The sequence below is a fragment of the Dipteris shenzhenensis genome, chromosome 28 (genome assembly GCF_047967505.1).
Source record: "Dipteris shenzhenensis isolate YYH24624 ecotype China chromosome 28, Dip_SZ_1.0, whole genome shotgun sequence".
NCBI lineage: Eukaryota > Viridiplantae > Streptophyta > Polypodiopsida > Gleicheniales > Dipteridaceae > Dipteris > Dipteris shenzhenensis.
Window position 1 is genome coordinate 36,786,644 of NC_141623.1, and position 21,382 is coordinate 36,808,025.

General features: G+C 41.7%; 1 protein-coding gene across 1 annotated transcript; it reads right to left on the reverse strand.

Moving 5' to 3' along the window:
• Window positions 1-7,729: 7,729 nt before the first annotated feature.
• On the reverse strand, window positions 7,730-9,634 carry LOC147883518 (putative mannitol dehydrogenase). Its single transcript, XM_087399279.1, has 6 exons — window positions 9,535-9,634; window positions 9,335-9,448; window positions 8,853-9,080; window positions 8,452-8,737; window positions 8,159-8,312; window positions 7,730-8,068 (listed from the first exon to the last, which is right to left on the reverse strand). The coding sequence occupies exons 1-6, from the start codon at window positions 9,606-9,608 to the stop codon at window positions 7,869-7,871; spliced, it is 1,056 nt and encodes a 351-aa protein (XP_087255405.1). The 5' UTR covers window positions 9,609-9,634; the 3' UTR covers window positions 7,730-7,868.
• Window positions 9,635-21,382: the final 11,748 nt, after the last annotated feature.

Genomic DNA, 21,382 nt, shown 5'->3' on the forward strand with positions numbered 1-21,382 from the left:
GAGATGATGAAGACCTAAGGATGACCTCTATTGTGCCTCAAGGGAAAGGACGCAACAAAGTAATAAACACGGAGTTGCATAATAGCCTCTTTTGCATGCTTAATAGTGACATGATGAAAAGATGGGTGACAAGATACGAGGATGTAAAGGCAAGAAGATAAGAAGAAAGGGCCCTCTTTCGTATACACCACGGATCTCGTGTGCCATACCCTCAGCATCTAAGAGCACTTCCAAAGGATATTCATGTGGATTGGCTACTTGATGAAATGGAGAAAGCAGAGAAAGACGAGGGGATGCATATCACAATGGAAGAATGGGAGTATGCTAGGGGATGCATGAGCAAGGTCGGTATATAGAATGTTATGCATAAGTTAGGAGCTTTCAATAATTTAGATTGCTTATTTAATTGAATTTTTTCTTGGTGTAGTGCACTATGTTCAATGCTATATGGTGTGAGGGCAAGCATTTTCAAACACAACGGATTGATGATAAGAGAAACACACAACATTGCGGTGTCATTGCTAGCTTTGAGGGAGCCAATGGAGCCATGGATGATTATTGTGGCTATCCTTAGGTCTTCATCATCTCTCCATAGTCATGGGAGAGAGCTATCCACATCAACAAGAAACTCAGAAATATATACAAGTGACTCTTGTACCAACCAACCCTCGGCCATGCTACCTTCAGGTCTTGCATTTTGTCTCACGAAGCCCTTCAAGGTCTTCATGAAGTGCTCGAGGAAGAACAACCATAGTGCATGTATAGTACCGCATATAGCAATCTCATCCACCAAATGTACTATGAGATGTAGTTGGCTTGTGAGAATAGAACGTGGAAATGTCTCCTCCACTAAAGAAACCACCTCCACTGACATAACTCGAGCATTCTCAAGCGTGGTGGGATCTATTTCCTTTGAGCTCACATACCTCACAAGCTCGCCCATCTTGTAAATACAATCTTTCACGTCCTTTGATGCACTACGTGAAATGCTAGTAGGTAGTATGAACTGAACCCGCGAGGAGGTGGTTGATTAGTTGCTTATAGTTATTCACTCACAAAATTGAAAGGAAAAAGATATTATGCATATAAAATACTTACTTGGAGCATCTTGTGCCAATCATGAGATTTCAAGCCATATAATTGCTCTACACCTCTTTTCTTGCTCTTTGTAAAGGCTCCCTTCAAACACCTCATGCATCCAATGGGAGTACGAATTGTAGTAATAGCGTGCTTCACCATCGCCATCTCTAGCTTTGATAACATCCACAGTGCACGAGGTAAAAAAACACGCCCATTTGGTCTCTCTTGAGGCCAAGCTTCACGCATCCTCCCTGTGGTACGTAGATCCTCCCTTATGCTTGCCAAATCTCGTGTCCCATTCAAATGCTCCCAAATGGTAGATGCCACATTCTTGAAGATATGCATGGGATCAAGTAGGTGATTGATCTTGAGGTGGGACCAATATGGTAAACGATAAAAGATGGAGTATCTAAACAAAATAAAGTGTTAGCATGCAATCTTTACTTTCAACCAATATAGCCAATCTTCCAGCCAATAGTTACAAACCCTTACCGGCTCATGCCAAGTGGTGGAGGAGTCATGGAACCGTCCCAAATTCTCATCCAATCTCCCGTGGTGAGTGATTGTGGGAGGACTTCATTCCAAGGGGCAACATATCTAGGATGATCAGGTGGGAGAAATCGATGGTGATTCTCATAGATGACCTTATTCAATGCGTCTGCCCGTGAGGCAACTAGCGAAGGACCACAAACAGGACATGCATGGTAACCCGATGTAGTGAGACCTGAACAATAGATGCAATTAAGAGTGGAAGGTGGGTTTAGGGTGCCACGTCCTTTGCCTATTCATAATTAAAAAATGCAATGCTTACTTGAACACTTGCCATAGCCTGGGAAGTCATGCATCGTCCACATCAAGACTGCTTTGCAGTTGAAGTCTCGTGACGAGGGAGGCCTGCTCACATCATGCACCTCGATACCTCTCCAAAGTATCTCTAGCTCATCAATCAAAGGCTCCAAATAAACATCAGGGTTTTTGACTTTATGTTTCCCTGGAATTAGAAGGGACAGCATGACATGTCCTTTCTTAATAGCCATAGAGGGTGGAAGATTGTAATTCATCAATACCACTGGCCATACATTGTAAGACGTGCTTTTGAGACCAAATGGGTTCACACCGTCCATACCCAATCCAAGTCTCAAGCTCCTAGGTTCTTCCTTGAAGCTTGGCCATGTGTCTTCAATATGCTTCCATGCAGGAGAGTTCGCGGGAGTTCTCCACTTGCCATCGGTTGATCGATGGGAGGAATGCCATGACATGAGCTCTGCAATAGATTTGCACTTGAACATATGTTTGATGCGAGGGATTATGGGAAAATGTTGCAATACCTTACGAGGCACGTCCAAGGTTTTGAGATCTGCTCTATATCTTGCCTCTCCACAAGTAGGACACTCTCTTGCATCCTTATGTAGTCCACGAAACAAAACACAATCATTGACACATGCATGGATGCACTTGTAATCTAATCCTCCAAGAGAGGTCACATGTTGCCTTGCCATATCTCTTGAGGTCGGTAATTAATTCTCCCTTGGAAGCATTTTACACAATAGCCTGCACATGAAGACCATAAATGAGGAAAAGCATTCGAGTAATTGACCCACTAGCATAATTTACCATGTTTGCAAAATCAACTTTAAAGCTTACTTGAGTAATGCATTCAAACTTGCATTGCTCCATCCATAGATGGTTTGCAAGTTTAGTAACTCAAGGGAGGCACGTAGAACAGAGAATGTGCACTCCTCAAACAGTGGAGTCGATGCTGTGGTAAAAAGATCATCCTACTCCATGCTATTATCCCTCCCTTGATGGACATATAAATCCCGCACCATATCATCAAACACCTCCTCCTCCACGGCTTCATGAGGTAATGGTGGAGGGCTACTATCACCATCACTCCTTGCATCCGTAACGGTCCCTCCTGAAGATCCCACCTCATATCGCTGACGCTTCGCCTCCTTACGACGGGCATAGGGTAACATGTGCGGGTGTGGCACTGCATCCTGTATCAAATCAAAACGGGATCATAACTCAAACATATGAACACCCATAGGTATCTCAATCAACCTTAACTTACAAACCCTTATCCTATTTACGGTCACATCCCATTCTCCATACTTTGAGATATGATTGAGTGTAATCCTGCGTGCACGATACATGTTTCCTCGACATCGATCACACAGACATTTGATTTTTTGCTCCAACCACATTTCGCGATGGTGGATACGGAGGGATTCATCCTCACTGGAGCTACTTGTTGAAGATGGAGACATCCTACAAACAAACAACCCACCAAATTTGCTCTTCTTCGAATGTTTAATTTAAACTCTGTGTTGCATCTATCGCCGCGTCTATAATCGCGTCTAACATCACGTCTAAGAGCACTATAGATGCACCTATAGACGCGCTAATAGACGCGACTATAGACGCGGCTTTTAAACCTGCTTTTTGGCGCGTCGCTCGCTTTGCTTTTCTTTACATTACTTAAACTTTGTGTGTGGCTTCCTTCCTTCTTTATTAGTAGTTCCATAGATTCAAAGCTTAAGAGAGAGCCTCCCATACACACTTCCAAGCTTTCACTCAAGAGAAAGGGACCGTACCTACACTTACTTCCAAGCTTAAAGGAGAGAAGGACGAACAAGGAGAAGAAGCAAGTTTGGAAAAGAAAGAAGAACCTTCCATACCTTAAACCAAGTAAGTCTTTTTGAAGTTGTTCTTGTTTAGAAGTTTGCTCTCTCCAGTTTTGTACTTTCTCGTATCCAGAAAACGCAGGATCTAGGTATGAGCGTCACGTTTTTGTGTCGGGCGCAACGTCCTTTTTGACTTTTTAGAAATCTCGTCTCTCGGAGCGCATCTATAGGCGCGTCTTAGGGCATGTCTAAAAGTGCGTCTACAGGCACGTCTGGCTTGTTGCAGACACACACAGACACATCAATAGACGCTCACACAGACGCTTTGTTAGACGCACTGTTAAACGCACTGTTAGACGCACTGTTAAACGCACTGTTAGACGCATTATTAAACGCACTATTAAACACACTGTTAAACGCACTGTTAAACGCTCTGTTAGACGCGTCTATAGACGTGCAAATCAGACGGGTCTATAGATGCGCTCTGACAGTAAGCCTCTCTTTTCTTCCCCTTTCTTCTCAGCTCATCAGTAATAGATTTTTTTCCTTTTTTCTAGTTTAACATGTGGCCAGGAAGCGCTTCTAGCTCACCTGATCCCCGGGAATCTATTTGGAAGGACTTATATAATCTTTTAGGGCACCCTCCTAGTCCTGCGGAGTTATACGGGTATATGACGGGTACTCTTAACACTCCCCAAGAGTTGGCACTACAGACTCCGAGCCACCCCACACCACCTGAGATCACCCCAACGGAGTCAGCACAGCCATCTTATGCCCCTTCTTATGCCCCTTCCCTCGTACCATCTCATGCCCCTTCCCCCATGCCGTCTTATGTCCCTTCTGCCATCCCGTCTTATGCCCCTTCCCCCATGCCGTCAGGAGGTCCTTCTGTCTCGGCGAGCCGTCGATGTACTCCCCAGCCGTCGAGACTCGGTTCTCCAGGTACGAGTGGTCAGCGTAGTCCCGTGCAGTCCCCAGCTACGAGTGGCCAGCGTACGAGCTCGACACGACAGGGTAGCAGGCGTAGTAGCAGGGAGAGCAGTGGCGGATGCATGGCACAGTGCTTTGGGCCATGTGGCGGTGAGGAGGATGATGATTCAGATGATTTAGACATGCCTCTGGGTGATGGTACGATTTATATTGACATCACTCAGACAGGAGGCATCTTGATGGATGCGCGGGGGAAGGACATCATGGCCTTCATGCGCTCTGTAATTGCTAACAATTACAGAGATTGCTTTATCCACTATAAAGACCACCCAAAGAGGTTGGCTGATGAGACCCTCGCTACTGTTCGCTCTAGGTATCCTAACCCCCCCAATCGCCAGTTCACAGATAAATGGGGGAAGTCAAAGATTGTTACGATACTTAGCAATAAAAGATCTTCGCTTAAGAGGTAGGCACTAGCGGAGCTTGCCAGGCTTGAGGCAGGTCAACCACCAAGGGGCCCGCCCCACACCGCTCACAAGCGTGAGTGGAAGAAGGCAATGAAGTCAGCAAGGGAGGACCCCAGTCTGCAGCACATGGAGGCACGGAGGATCCAGATGGAGGAATATGGAAGCGCGCATTTTGGAGCAGGGGGTGTTGAATCATGGGAGGCCCAATTTGTAAGTATCGATCTCAAATTATATTGCTTATGTAGTTTATTAGGAGGTTGGTTGTTTCTTTGTACTAATCCCTCCACAAAGTGTGTCGCAGTCATGCAGCTTGAGATCGTGGGCAGATACCCTACTCCAGTGGAGACAGCCTACCACCGCCACCATCGTAGAGGAGATACATGGAGGCACTTCTATGATGACGGGTTGATTACTGAGGAGCAGTATACCCGAGCTACTGGAGCGGCCCCCCAGGTATTTAAAAGTAATTATATAATGCCAAAATTATAAGTAAAGATTTGATTTTTCATACATTGATATATGTTGTCCCTTGTTTACAGGCCCATGCACAAGACGACGAGGAAGACGAGGAAGGAGGCACAGAAGGGAGTGCAGAAGGGAGCGCAGAAGGGAGCGTGGAAGGCAGCGAGGATTAGCCATAGAAGTAGTGCTAGCTACTCTTTTTTGTACTTAAAGCCACTGGCTTGGCTTCGTGCCTCTTATATATAGACTCCTCTTATTTTTTGTACTTGAAGCCACATGACGTGGCTTAGCTTCCTTATTTTTTGTACTTGAAGCCACATGACGTGGCTTAGCTTCGTGCTATATGTATATACAAGCACTTTTTGAGCTTTCAATTTTATTGTATTTTGGAGTTGTAATATTTTATTTGGAATTATAATTAAAATGCGTTTGGCTGTAAGAATTGAATTGCAAAATGTGGATATGGGATTCTTGTAACTATATAGCATACACAACATACACAGTATTCTGTAAAATTAAAAAATAAAAAAAGCACGTCTATCAGTGCGTTTAAAAACGCGTTTATATTCGCGTCTGTCTGTTCGACTTGCGTCTATATGTGCGTCTATAAACACGTTTATAAGCGCGTCTATTTATGCATCTAACTGCGCGTCTATATGCACGTGAGTCTGATATATAGACGCACAATTAGATGCGGATCTCCAGATGCGCAAATAGACGCGCCCGTAAGTTTTTTATTTAGTTCATGAAGCACGTCTGTGTACACGTCTATGGGTGCTTTGTCTTGTTATGAATTTCAACCATAGGGTTGATTTAGGACAGTCACATAAATGGTGTTTTTGACCTGAACCGTCTCAATGATATATTGCTATTCCAACTATTGTGTTGGTTTAAGACAATCACATTAATTCCAATCTAGCCCATGCATGACTCAAACCAACTTGGAAATTAAACAACTAAACTAATTAACTGCTTGGGAAACACAACAATTTCAACATTGGGCTGGTCATCAATTAGACAATTAACAAAACCCAGTTTACAATAATCATGGACCATTAGGGATATAAATAACATGTTACTAGTTCATCCCAAGACTCCTCCAAGTAAAGAGGGGTCCACGAGGGAAGGTCTTGGAGAAACTATATGACCCCTATTTGATGGGTATTACAGAAACTAAAGGGGGTGACTACTCACTTGGGAGGGAGAAACATCCTTGATTGTCACATTGCTATGACTACAAAGAAATCTAAGAGGCATGTAGATTCTATCACACATGACACACCATTGGACCCCTCATCAGCAAATAAGTAAGGCTAAGTAAGGGGTGTCTATCACTAGAGGATGCCTCAAAATCTAGCACTTCTAACAACTTTGAATTGGGTGCTTTAGAAGATTTGAAGTTTTGGTTTCTTGTGCAATTAACATAGTGGCCTATGAATGTGAGCATTACAAGGAATGAAAAATGACAAGTTTCTATTTGATTCAACCTTCCTTGGGGATGATGAGACATAGGATCGGAGAGTTTCAGCGATTCTTCAAGGCTCAGCGATGAGAGTGATTGCAAAGTAACCATAGGCATGCCAATGTAGAGGGCTCCCATGTATATGTATAAATTTGCAACCAAGGTGGCTATTGCCAACTTTGCAAGCATAGCCCTTAATTTTTGCACAATAGGGTCTAGTTTGCCAATTGGCAATGAGAGCACACGAGGTCAAAAAAGCAACACCATAGTTGAGTTTTGAACTTTTCTTAGATTTCGAGGCACAACTAGAGCGCCATTGATGTTCACTCTAGCTAGAGTGCAATTTCCTCTCGTGCGAATAGGAATGTGGCACATGGAGGTGACAAGGGCCTGAAGACACCTTTAATGCTTTGAAATGGATGGGTAAGGCAATAGAAAATGGCCTGCTCACAATCACAGAGCTCTCTGCACCTATTGCATATCTACTTTAAATTATTTGCAACAATTTCTACATTACTACATGTGAACAAATCCACTACTTCACTCCAGCGGCACATTTACGCAGCGTGTGAAGTAACCCTTATAACCTCAGCACAAAAATACTTTACAAGAAGACTTGAAAGTTTCTAATTGTAGCTTTACAAGAAGACTTTAGAGTCCAAATCCAAATGCATTTAAGATGAAAACGTACGCATCTTTTAGGTTGAGAGTCCATTAAAACAATATCTATTGTCTAACTACGCAGACATCTTTTAGGGTTTGACAGTCCATTAAATACAATATCTAATTGTCCAACGATTGGGCATGTAATAATAAGAGAATTTGAGTGATGGAGCTCATCTACGCTTTAAGAGATTCGGCTATGTCGATTACAAATCTATATTTGACGTCCGACTTGGTGAGCCTCTCCATCGCTGTATTCAAATACTCGACCGGTATTTTCTCTATGACGGAAGTGATGTTGTGCTTTCCGCAGAAGTCGAGCATATCTTGCGTCTCTTCTATCCCACCGATTAAGCTGCCTCCCACAAAGCGCCGTCCTGCGTTCACAAAAAGATGCCACTAGTTCAGAAGTTCCCATGAAGACCCAACGACTCAGTTCATGCCGCAGTTGTGATTCGTAAACTCACCAAATATAACAGAACCGGGGCTTAGCTCATAAGGTCTTTCGGGAACTCCGACGAGAACCAGCTTGCCGTTAACTTTGAGCAGATGCAACAGTGGCGTCAGCTCATGAGGCGCAGACACCGTGTCGATGATGTAGTCAATAGTTTTGGAGGCTTTCTGCAATCGCATCAAAGCAACATTTCCCTTAAGTTCTTGAAGTGGAGAAACAAAAGGATACCGACGCTCAGGTGAAAGACATCCAACTTCAATATAGTTGGATGCTTGCCAGTTCTGAATGAGCAGTACAGAAACTCACTTTCATTGCACTCTCGTCTTTGCTCACTAGAAAATTGTCAGCTCCCAAAACCTCCTTGGCTTCTTTTTCTTTCTTTGGCGACGTACTGATGACCGTCACTTCCATGCCAAACGCTTTGGCGAATTTCACCGCCATGTGCCCCAGCCCTCCCAGGCCGACCACTCCGAAGTGCTTGCCACTTTCTGTCATTCCAAAGTACTGCATTGGGCTATACACAGTAACTCCGGCACATAGCAAGGGTGCAGCCGCATCCAAAGGCAGCGTATCGGGGATGCGAAGAACGAACCTGCCAGTGGAACACAACCTCAGAGTAGGAAGGGCGCCATTCTTACCATGCGACGAACGTCCCTTTGATAAAAAGCGCAGCAATGATACGGTGTAAGCCTCCACGAGGATCTCACCTTTGATCTGTTACCATTAAGGTGGAGTAGCCACCGTAGGTCGGAGTTCCGTCCACGTCTACACTGTTGTAAGTCCAAGTAGTTTTTCCACAGAACTGCTCCGTCTTTTTTTCACAGGAATCGCACTGCCCACAGGAGTTAACCATACATCCTACACCCACATGATCTCCAGCCTTGAAACGGCTGACATTGGATCCAACTTCGGTGACAATACCCACTACCTCGTGCCTGCGAGACAGAGCCCAATTCTATTTTAGTATAAAACGCTTAAAAATACAAAGGTGTTGAGAATTTGAGAAACAGTAAAGCCTTGACTAAAAAGGAGCTCGTGTGATCGTGTCTCAAGATCGAAGGGGCGATTTACGCTTGTCCCTTTCAAAATTACAAGCTATCAATTACTGGGGAAACAGCACCGTAGTGGGCGTATCATGAGCTGGAGGAGATTGGAGAGAAGCCTGGAGCGAGATGAAGACGAGACTCACCCAGGAACCATGGGATACCGGGAGCCTTTCCATTCGTTACGGATCTGGTGCAAATCGGAGTGACAGATACCGCAGTGAGTGACTTTGAAGGTGACATCGTTAGGTCCAGTAGCTCTGGAAGGGGACAAGAATTGAGTAGAACGGTACGGAAAACATAGAAAATGGAAAGGTAGGACGAAAGAGGAGATGAAGATAAGTACCTACGAGTGAAGGAGAAGGGTGAGAGGTGACCGGAGTTGTCATGGGCTGCGTATCCAAGAACGGGGAGAGCCATGGAATGGAATTAGGCTCAAGGATGCAAGAAACGTAGCAAGATGAATTTAAAAAGCAATGTGAAAGCTTGTGATAACGGCCATGACGTACGCGCCTTCGACGATAGTGTCTTGAAGCACACGCGCCTGTCCATTGGGCAAAGTGCCCCCTCCCACGCGAAAACTGCTGCCTGCTTCCTACATTCAGTGTTCATAGAAAAACATTCAGTGTTCACACACAAACATTCAGCCCATTTTTGGCCTCACCTGAGTGTTCACACACAAACATTCAGAAACCATTATTCCTCTCCTTTCAAAAGTAACATATTTTATTTTTGGCCTGCCCCTCCCGGTAGGCAACGATTTCGTAACGCAGAAATCAACCTAATTTTGAATTTTTACAAATGATTGAATTGTGATTGGTAAAGATTTGCTTGTGCCATGCATGCATAATTTCAATTGGCCCACACTCCACGTGTACGTCATCGTGATTGGACCATGTTTTGCATCTCTGATGCATGCATTATGGCGATTGGGCAAGTCTCCGCGTGTAGCACTGGTAGTTCATGAGGAGACTTTGCACCTTAATGTATTGCATGAGCATCATTTTCGAGATGTTCTTCTGAGATGGTTTACTCCCCAAGTCTGCACAATGCATGTATCGCGATGCTTCCTTCTTCGATGCTCCAGGTCTGCATTCAATTGTCCTTCTTCGATGCTCTAGCTCTCGAGGTCATTCAACAGGTTTGGCATCTTATTCTGTGTACTCCAGTTCCCCAAGTTTGCGGGTTCATTCTTCTGCGATGGTCTATCTCTATTTCACTGCGCGAGGAAGGCAACAGAAGGTTAGTGTTTAAATGCGCGGAGTTCAAAAATTCAGAGCTTTCAATGGTGGGAATGGTTGCGGCACATATTTGTCATCTTCTTCGTGAATATTCAACGATTCGGCGTCGCACCAGTGCGTGCTGCAATTGCTCCAACATGCAAACGTTTTGTGCCTGTTGCTATCATGGACTCCTTGTTATGAAAAATTTAAGCTATGCGCTTATATAAACGGGGACAAGTGAATGAGGCAGTAGCTTATAGTGTGCTCTGTCTGTTGGTATTCAGAAATCATGAGATGGAAGGCTCTACAGACTATATGGAAACGGATAGTGGTGCTTTTGCGAAAGGTTTTCCTTGAGTCTGTCTTGGTTTTACTCATTTTCTATCCGAACATCTTTCATTACTTCATTTTCGTTCTGATATTTCGGTATGTTTCATTACAGGTTTGGCTAAAGTTTGTCTTGATGTGGTGGATTCTCCTTCCACTCCAGTTATCACAAAACATCCCGCTACTGAACGCATCGAGCACGTTGTCAAAGCGAGTGCTTCATTCCACGATAAATGCATGCGAGCTGCACGGTTTTGGGTCTCTCACATCTTGTTCAGTGATCGAATAAGTGAAGCTTTTTCTTTTCTGCGGCTAGTTGGTCCTTTATATGGTAGCTCGCTTGTTTTTCTTTGCTGCACTTGCTCAACACAGATATATTTTCCAATTTCCTCGCTACCTTCCCACAATCGTACGCCCACAGCCGTCCACCTTTATAATCTTCTCAGGCTTTTTCCTGCACAAACGAAGTTAGGCCTCTTTTTCTACTCACCTCAAATCATCACGATTCGGATTCACCTATCATGCGAACCAGCGACCACCCAGTTACTAGTCCTGCATAGTCTTCTCTACTAAGGCTTCACTATTAAGTAGAGCTAGATGGATGCATACATTTCTTTTTGGCCAAACTCGATATGTTGTTTTAGCTTTTATGTGTGAATTTGATAGTTCGTGGTCCTCTATTGCGCCACTCTGGTTTTCCAAAACACATCAGTCATGTTGTGATATCCATCATCAGAGCTGTCATGCCTAAAAATGGAAGAATGATTACAGAGCAAATGGCGACGAGTATCAAGGGAAAATTGAGGATTATACAGGTTGATTTCGTCGAAGACATGGGCACACTAAGAAACTTTCCTAGCCGTCCAGGGCCAAGCGATCTCAGTGAACTCTCGAAAACCCTTTTGTTTATCCGTGATGCCACCCTTGTTATTGATGCGACATTGACAGTTACAATCATCGAACCTTTGCATAAACAACGTAGAAAATGAAATATTTTATTGAATTTGTTTAATTTTGTTTTAACTGTGCACATCATTCCACTCTTTTTACATAACGGCAACTTTAATTTTCTTGAAATTTCATTTGCTTAGGTATACCTGCCGCCTCTGCTTGTTCATATGCAAACAAAAGATCATCGCCCCTTAGTCCACGATCAACTCCCTTTGTGGTTGGTAGTCCTAGTAGGCCTCCAAAAGAAAATCTTTTGAAGAATTCACCTATTAAGAAAACCCCAAGACATTCGTTGAAGCATTGTATCCAAGAAGTAGCACAAGAAGCATATGCTCAAGGTAAATTTATTTTTTGCATCTTTTGGATTTTCAATTGAAAAAGTTGTGATTAATTAATTACTTTTGTTTTTTGTTACAGTGAAGAAGTTTGTTCGAGAAAACCCAAAATATGCTAGTTTTAAGTCAACCATAACAACTCATGTTCAACGTACAAATGCGCCTGGGAAATCAAATCATGAAGAATCTAAAGCTACACCACCTAAAAGAGAGATGAAAAATGTTATAGTCATTGGTTGACAATGTTGTATGTTAAGATTGAATTTGGAGTATTGTGACAACTACATTGACTATGAAAACTCTTTGAAATATTGAAATTAAAGCGACATGGCAATTTACTATGTTTTCATATATTTGATCTTGGAAAGTTTAAAAAATTATTATTATACTCATCCTACTTAATTTCTATTGGTTTGTGACAATAATTATATTATGCAAGCATAATGCACTCTTAAAAAAATTCAATGAGAATTCTATTGTGATGCAATGACAAAATTATGTTGCAAGTTTAAGTAACTATTCTAATTACTGTAAAAACATTATGCAAGGTAAAAATGGAAAAAAATTATTCCAATAAAGGACCCAAAGTCTACCCCGGCGTCATTTGCCACATAAGCCTTATAATAGATTGGATATATATTGCAGTTCTATCTTCACAAGCAATTCAGATTACTATTGATATAGACTGCATTTTTCCACATGCACTTTGAGTACTATTTTGCATCATGCCTAGCACTAGCAACCTTGATTTGGAAGCATATGCTAAGTTAGACAACTCCAACTATGGTACTTGGAAGTATTGCATGGAGACCATTCTCATACTTCAAGATAAATGGAATTGTGTGGATGATTCTACACCTAGATCATCTAGTGAACCCACAATAGCTCCCGCCATTCCTAGAGCACAAGTAAAAGAGTCTACACCATGTCCACACCCGCGCCACACCTGCAGTAGATCTTGCCATTGTCCTTGCACAGGCAAAGTGGGACAAGAAAGATCACTATGCATATCATTGGATCAAACAAAATGTGCAAGATGTTGTTGCACGAATCAAGATAGTTTGTAAATTATCAATTGTAGTTTAGGGTTTAGCTAGGGTTTAGGATCTAGGGTCTAGGGTTTAGGATAAGATCTAGGTCCTAGATCTAGGATGTAGGGGCAAGGGTCTAGGGTCAAGGATCACGAGTATTTTGCTAATCTGGGATACATAAAGTCCAATGCAGATCATACACTCTACTATAAAGTTCAAGGAGAAGACTTTACTATTGCACTTTTGTATGTTAATGATCTGATTGTGGATAAGAAGCAATGAGAGCTTCATCAACAAGCTGAAACAAGACTTATCTGTAGAGTTTGACATGAAAGATCTTGGACTTATGCATTATTTTCTAGTTTGACTATGACAAGAAGCAATGAGAGCTTCATCAACAAGCTGAAACAAGACTTATCTATAGAGTTTGACATGAAAGATCTTGGACTTATGCACTATTTTCTTGGTATAAAGTTCTAGAGAGACTCAGATGGCACCTTCATGAGGCAAGAAAAATATGTGGATAGTCTCCTAAAGAAGTTTCATATGGTGAATTGCAAGATTGCAACCACTCCCATGGAGTAGAGTTTGAAACTTACAAAGATCTAGAAAAGCCTACAGTCAATGACAAGTACTATTGGTAGCTCATCGGATCTCTAACTATCACAAGGCCATATATTGCTTATACAATAAGTTCACTTGTTCTTTAGGGGTAACTCCACCACCCCACTAAGCCACTACCTCCAGAAATACAATATAGCTTGTAACTAAAAAACGGTTATAAATGTCTCCAAGAACTCTATTGGATTTTGTCTCTATAATGATTTCTGTAGCCGACTGTTATCAAACTGCAGTCTGACTGAGGTATTAGTATGTTTTTGGCTCAAGCTGATCTCAATTGTTGTTCAAGAAAATATCAAGAGGAGATACTTTTGTGTTCAGCTCTCCTATACCTTTGAATGTCTTGAATTATGTCTTTCTTTGGAGTTATCCACTCTGTTTTCGTCTGTGTGTTGTTATTCAAAATGTCATTGCTTCCAGTTAAAGTTAGTCAAGTGCTTTGCATTGTGAGTTAACTGGGAACACTTGCACAATCTATGGCAAATTCAAAGTAGTCTCATTGGAATACAACCAAGAGAGTCTTGTGGTACATCACATGTACAAGACAATTTGGAATGGAATATAGAGGAAGTCATTCAAGGTTGCATGGATACTATGACAATGACTATGCAAGAGATCCACACAAGGATATGCATTTTTGCTTGGTCAAGGTGCTATATCATGGTTGTCAAACAAGCAACCAACTATTCCTTTGTCTCAATAGAAGTAGAATATAGGGCACTCACAACAGGCGCATGTGAGGCTAGATGGCTTAAATGTTTATTATTAGAAGCAAATTACTTTGAGGAGTCAAAGCCAACAACAAAATATTGTGATAATCAATTGATTCAAGCATTAGCCAAGAATCCAACATATCACTCTAGACAAAGCACATTGATGGAAAGAGATTTTCACAACAAACATCGACAAGCTCTTGGTTTGACTAAGAGGAATGGCATTCCCATTAAAGGAGTGTGATGGAATGTTTCTTCAATTCCCCATGATCATCATCTTGAGGGAAGGCCTACTTCATGATGTTGATCTTAAGGGAAGATGTTGAGGATTCATCTCAACATCATGTTATCATATGTGCATAGCACTAACACAAAGAGTACTAATAAAACACAAGGGTTGAGATCCCTAACCATAACCCAAAAGGGATTTGCATATATTCATTCTTTTCAACTAATATAGCATATAGTTAGTCATTTGTGGTGTGCTCTCTGGCTATGCTCTCTCTCCTTATCTTCAATCTTCTCCTCTTCATCTTTATATTTATTCAGAAGCTTATGCTATCACATTGCAATCAATCTAGAGTCTATCATGTTATGAAGTTTGTGAATGTAGCTAGGGTAACCTAACTCTATCCCGCCATTAAACAAGTATTGGAAAGGTAGTGAGGGTAAAACTTTATAGTATTCTAAATAGATTTTGTGTGGCTAGAACAAAAAACTACTAACATCTAGTAGAGGTGGGTTTTACTTTTGGTGGAGATTCATTTTTACCCTGTTTGGTCTATCTTTATATAGATCTACGTTCTCTCTTCTACTCTCTCTCACGTTAACAACTGCTTCCGCTTTTTGCAGTTCTTACTTAAGTATTGCTTCCACTTTTTGCATCACATGCGCGGTGAGTTTCTCTCACATGACATTCCCTTTCCTTAACTTGAAATGATGATCATACAAGCTCCATGGCCTCTTCATGTGAAGCCAAGGCTTTGAGGTAAATCCTTGAACAAATCCTCATTAGTTCTGGTTGCCTCATGAAATTCACTGGAACTGGTGATGTTTACCCTTGGTCTCTTGCTGGACATGTCTCAGAAGTTGCTTGGCTTGAGTGGCTTTGCTTGTTCATAGTCTCAAGCTACTCCTTTCTAATACAACTAAACTTGTTGGAAGGCTTCATCCACACTACAAAATTCCATTTGCAGAGCTAAAATTTGGGTGGGTACCTTGTTTATGATTTGGATGAGGGGGGAGCAGTCTAAACCTCATGTGAGACACTTGGGAGTTAAGACATCATTGTGGACATGCTAGATTGTTTGTTCTTTATCTGCAGGTGACCTGATCTCCCTTCTTGTAGTTGGCAACTATGATATGCTTCTTTCTACAAGCTAGGTCAACCTCATAAATAGTTTTCTGTAAGGAGTGACTTGAAACTACTTCCTATTGGTTGCCTAATGTGAGGTTAGGTTGTTTCCAAAGCTGGATGATTAAGTGACTTGACAAAAAGTGTGTACTATTTCAAGTAAATTCTCCCATATGGTCTGCTAGTCATAAGATAACATGAGCTGGTAATAGTATGATGTTCAATAATAAAGAGCTAGAAAATTTTAGCTTTGTGCCAAAGTTGTCATAGAGAGATCTCCAAAAATAATGCGTCAATTTGGACTCCTTAAATCTCATCTATCTTGTCATTGCAAATGTTCCCCTTAATAGAAGTGAGCATCATAGACTTTTAGACCAATAAACACTGTTGGGATATCTCAAGGTGTATGCCTCAGGCACACCTTATGTTTCTATGTGTGAGTGCTAGAGGCATAGTTAGGTGCCCACAAGCACAATTAGGTGGTGGAAAAGCCACATAGGATGATTGAGTGAATCTAGGAGCAGATTGAGGAGATGATTGTGGAGCTTTGAGGTCATCAGTGATGTCAGTGACCTTGTATGAGGTGCCTACTTAAGGACCTCTTTCTTCTTCATTCTATAAGCAAGTATTCTGATTTTGTGTCCACTCTACTCTTTCCTTTCAGTGTTCCAACATGGTATCAGAGCCATTTGATCCCCCTTGAGCCCATTTCTGCCACATCATCATCTTCTTCCTCTTCTTCTTCTCTTCACCATCTCTCCCTCTTCTTCCAAAAATTTGCTTGAGCTTGTTCTCCTCCGATTCTCACCCATTTCCCACGCCCTTCCTGCTGGAGATCCCTCTTGTTGGGGCGAATTTCGGGCTGCAAGCAATTGAAGAACTACATGCTCTGCTGGTCGCCATTGTACGAAAGTCTGCGATTCTTCTTCCTGCGTTTTCTCTGCGCCTGCTCCGTCTTTGTCTAATTCCTTTCAGGGCAAGCTTCTCCATACCTAGAGCTACCTTGTGCTGAAATCTGAGCAGCAATGGCTGCATATTGAAGGAGAAAATAGAGAAAAACCACTCGACTTTGTTCAAGAAGGTGAAGGCGACCTGACGCATATTTTCGCCTCTTCTTCCCAAAGGATCTACTGTGGTATACCAGCTTTCTTTTGCCTCAGAAAGCCCCCTTTCTTTTGCTTTGAAGAGTGTGCTATGAGCCCTCCAAGTTCAACTCTCTAGTTTTGACAGTTTTGACATGCTTTTGAAAATGATGCTACATAAAATGCTAGTCTAGCATTTCTGGTCTTTTGAAGTTTTCAATAACTTCACTACAAGTGTTGCTTCAGTTTTGTTTTGACTTGCTAGACCTGGTTGTGATTGGAAAGTGTTTATTTCATTCACTTCTATGAAGCATGTAAAAAGAAGCATCATTGTTTGAAATCTAGTCACTACTATTTGCTACATCAAGTGCTCATACTTTGGAAGTATTTCAGTTATTTTTGCCTTGTAAGAGAGATAGACACTGCCCAATATCTGGGTTAGACCCTCTCATGGCTACCTTATATAATCTTGAGAAGTTCAATGGAAAGGGCTTCCATACATGGCAAATGAAGGTGAAATTTGCATTGATGCGGGAGAACTTATGGGGACTTGTCAAACCTACTCCTACCGCTTCTTCTACGGCCTCCAATGCTGGACAATCTTCAACACTGACACGACCGGCAAGGGATCCAGCAAGAGAAGAAAAAGCATATGGTATTATTGCTTTAGCTTTGGGTGATGATTACATACATCATATCTCTGACTTGGAGTCTCCTTCGGAAGCTTGGCAAAAACTAGACTTGATTTTTGGTGCAAGCACTTACATATCTAAACTATCACTTAAAATCTCTTTCTTTGAATTAAAGATGGCAAGTGATACTACTTTAGCTGCTCATGTCAACTATATGCGGAGTCTTATGACTCAATTAGCTTCTATCAACTCTCCTATCACCCCTGATGATGCTATGGCAGTGTTACTTAAGAGTATGCCTGAAAGTTTTGATCACATTGTTAGCACTTTGAAGAATCTTCCCAATCCTAACCTTGAAGGCATTATCTCAGCTCTTCAAGAAGAAGAAAGGCATATGGAGCTAAGGAAAGGCAATGACACTGCTTATGTTATGAAATTCCAGAAGGGCAAGTATACTCCTTGCAATCACTGTGGAAAGACAAATCACTTTTCAAAGGACTGCTTCAAAGTTAATCCATGCAAGCACTGTGGCAAAAACAACCATAGTGAGAAGTTTTGCAGAGCCAAAGCAAAGACAGAAAATGCAAATCTACTTACAGTGAATGAGCCTCCACAAGATGAGGCATCCCATGAAGATTATGCAATTTAAATCATCTCTATGTATGCTCCAGATCTCTCTTTTTATGTCAAGGTACTCAGCCTGGATAGTCCTCCAAAATGAATGAAAATAAACTATTGTGTTTTGTAAACACCTCTGGTCACCTTATGATGTAGGCCATGTGTATGTTTTGTTCCATGGTACCTCCTGCAGACATTGTGTGCATGTACATGCAGGGGAGATAACCATTGGAAGGTCTTTTTGTATCCCTTTCTGTTTACCTTACACCCAAGGGAACCCTTGCTAGCATGAGAACCTAGCCATAGATTTATCCTTGACCACCATGAGATGGCATGAGAAACTATGAGACTAGATGTATCCTTGACATAGCCTGAGGCATTTCCTTGAGGGGGGGTTTGTTGGGATATCTCAAGGTGTATGCCTCAGGCACACCTTATGTTTCTATGTGTGAGTGCTAGAGGCACAGTTAGGTGCCCACAAGCACAGTTAGGTGGTGGAAAAGCCACATAGGATGATTGAGTGAATCTAGGAGCAGATTGAGGAGATGATTGTGGAGCTTTGAGGTCATCAGTGATGTCAGTGACCTTGTATGAGGTGCCTACTTAAGGACCTCTTTCTTCTTCATTCTATAAGCAAGTATTCTGATTTTGTGTCCACTCTACTCTTTCCTTTCAGTGTTCCAACAAACACATCATATCGTGCTTACCCTAAGTCATCACGGGGTTGCACAAAATGTATCCTTTGAGATCTCAAATGGATTAAGTGAATCACTTTTCATGATTCTCTCGTAGCTCTTGATAGATGTTACATAAATGAAATGTACTCAATCTTTTCTTTGTGCTTGGCTACTACCTGTATTGTCTCCCAAGTTGGACTTGCATGCCTGAGTGACCACTCACAATTAATTCAGTATGTGCATGGCTTATTTCAAGATGGTTTTGTGCTCAGGGACTCTTATAGAACAACCCCTCACACTTTGAACCTGATAATAATGGTAAATTTCTCTTTTATCTCATCTTTTCCTACCCTCTAGGCCACAAATGTGTTCCCAAAAACTGATAGTACAAATGTTGTTATTGTACTAAGCAAAGTGGATTGTCCATGACAACTGATACTACAACAACAACTCAAGTCCAAAAAAGAGAAAAAACAATACGACTTTCTTCTACTTCACAGAGAGTCACAAACATGCCAAAGAGCAACACGGCCCAAGAAGTGGACGAGGCAATAATCAACAAGAAAAGAACATGATAGAGCAATTTGACAATGCTTGGACAAGCAATTAGATAGCTGTCGGCACTAACAAAAGATGAGAAAAGACTCCAAGCTATTGAAAGAAACAAGCACGAAGCTGAAGAATCTTGCTGCAACATATCTAAAGCAAGATGGATAAGCTGAAATAGCTGTGAAGGTGTTAAGGAATGTACTGACAAGAATCTCAAGCAATAAGCTACAACCAGGCAGAACAAAATCTGACTAGACAATAGTCACTGACAACATAGCACAAGCTCTAAACAAGAAAAAGACGTGAATTTAGGAAGATTGGTGAACATCAGCACCAACAATCACTATAAAGGCAATACAACAACAATTTGATTATCATCTGCAAATAGCACGAGCATTGGAACAACTGATGGAAGGCAAAGTCATTCCAACTTATTCTATATGGTTCATGGAGGCACTCCCAGTGAATGTCGGAAGCAAATGAAGGCCCACCGTCACCAAACCAAATCAAAGGCATCTACTTCACAAGGAATAGAGCTAAAGCTATGGGTGACAGTCATACTGATCAAGATCTTGACAACATCTTCCACGATCTTGACTGTATCCCAAGTGGGGAGAGTTCCTCAACAAGTTCAGTTCACAGCTCAAAAATTCAAGAAGCTATAGCTGAACTTGAGGTGTTTCCTATTTCAACACCTGATGAGACATTCCTCAGAACCACAGTGGGAACACATCTAGCTACATGCTTATTCATTGTAGCCCAAAGACTTTAATCCCTTGCCACCTCAGCCGAAAAAGAAGGCACCTATTCACAAGCTATCAAAATGCAAAACCCCTTAGTCAAAGCAACAAAGTTTGAAGAAAAGAAAGGACAAGATACATATAGTCATATCGGACAACTCAAGACTTGTTGGACAGCTAGCGGATTTGGAGCTCTACCTGATGCAATAAAGAAAGAGCAATTTGCGGCTACTTTTGAAGGTAAGGCAATGACTTGGTTTATGCAATATGGTCTTGCAAATTTTACAGATTATGATGCCTTGAAGTCTCATTCCTAAGTAGATTTAAACAAGAAAAAACACCAGAAGAAATTCTAAAGAAGCTTCACAATATAAAACAAAAAAGTCTATTGGTGGAGGACTATGCACAGAAATTCAGGAATCTGAATCAGAGGCTAGCTACCCCACAAAGGCCTACAGATAAACAACTTAGTGACTTCTATTGCAAAGGACTAACCAAGCAATTGAGAACTACAGTAGCAAGGAGAGATCAATTGGGAGGAGCAAATGACTTCAATAACATGGTTGAAGCAGCTCAAAGAGCAAAGAGAAGACTTGGTTTTAAATCAAAGTCAAAGAAAGGAAAGAAGAAATAAGCATCTGATTCAAACACATATTTAGACACAGAAGATGACTCCAATGCAGAGGAGGATGATAGTGATGCATCAAACTTTGACACTCGGATGATGAATCTAAAGAGGAAGAAGCTAGCAAAGCAAAGAGGAACAAGAAGGCAAAAGTCGGGGAGCTCAATACCTCTAATTTCACCACTTGCCACTTGGTCTTTTATTAGCCATCCCAAAGCATTAGGAAAACATCTAGTGAATCAGCAAATGACACCACTCTCACTATTAAAAATACAGATGCAGACATTCAAAGGGCTATGGTTTGTATGGACATATTTTATATGGCATCTGGTTCTAAAATAAACCACACAAAAATAGGTTATGCCCTGCTCACAAGTGGCTTTCAAAAGCTTTTGGAACAGATGGGACGCAAAATAATTCCACATGGTCAAATCTTTAGGCTGTTGGGTATTCGTATGGGCTTTAAAGTTAAAAGATAGATGCAAATGGTTTCTAGACAGATTCAAAAAAAAAAAAGACAGGTTCAGAGGTCTACAGGCAAATCTTGCAGGGAGAAGAGTTGTTCTAAACCATTGCATTTACCCATTGTATTTCTCCATGTGATCTATGCACCGAGAATAAATGCAGAAATCATCCAAAAACACCCTTATGAACTTTCCCAAGTAAGGCTCAAGGACTTGACTCATGAACCTTTGAAATGTAGCTGGTGCATTGGT

Bases quoted from the DNA above. Each gene is read 5' to 3' on its own strand.
- LOC147883518 (XM_087399279.1), bottom strand. From the start codon at position 9,608: ATGGCTCTCCCCGTTCTTGGATACGCAGCCCATGACAACTCCGGTCAC. The intron at 9,449-9,534 runs GTACTTATCTTC...GTCCCCTTCCAG, and splicing joins CCCTTCTCCTTCACTCGTAG to AGCTACTGGACCTAACGATG. The intron at 8,313-8,451 runs GTGAGTTTCTGT...ATGCGATTGCAG, and splicing joins AAGACGAGAGTGCAATGAAA to AAAGCCTCCAAAACTATTGA.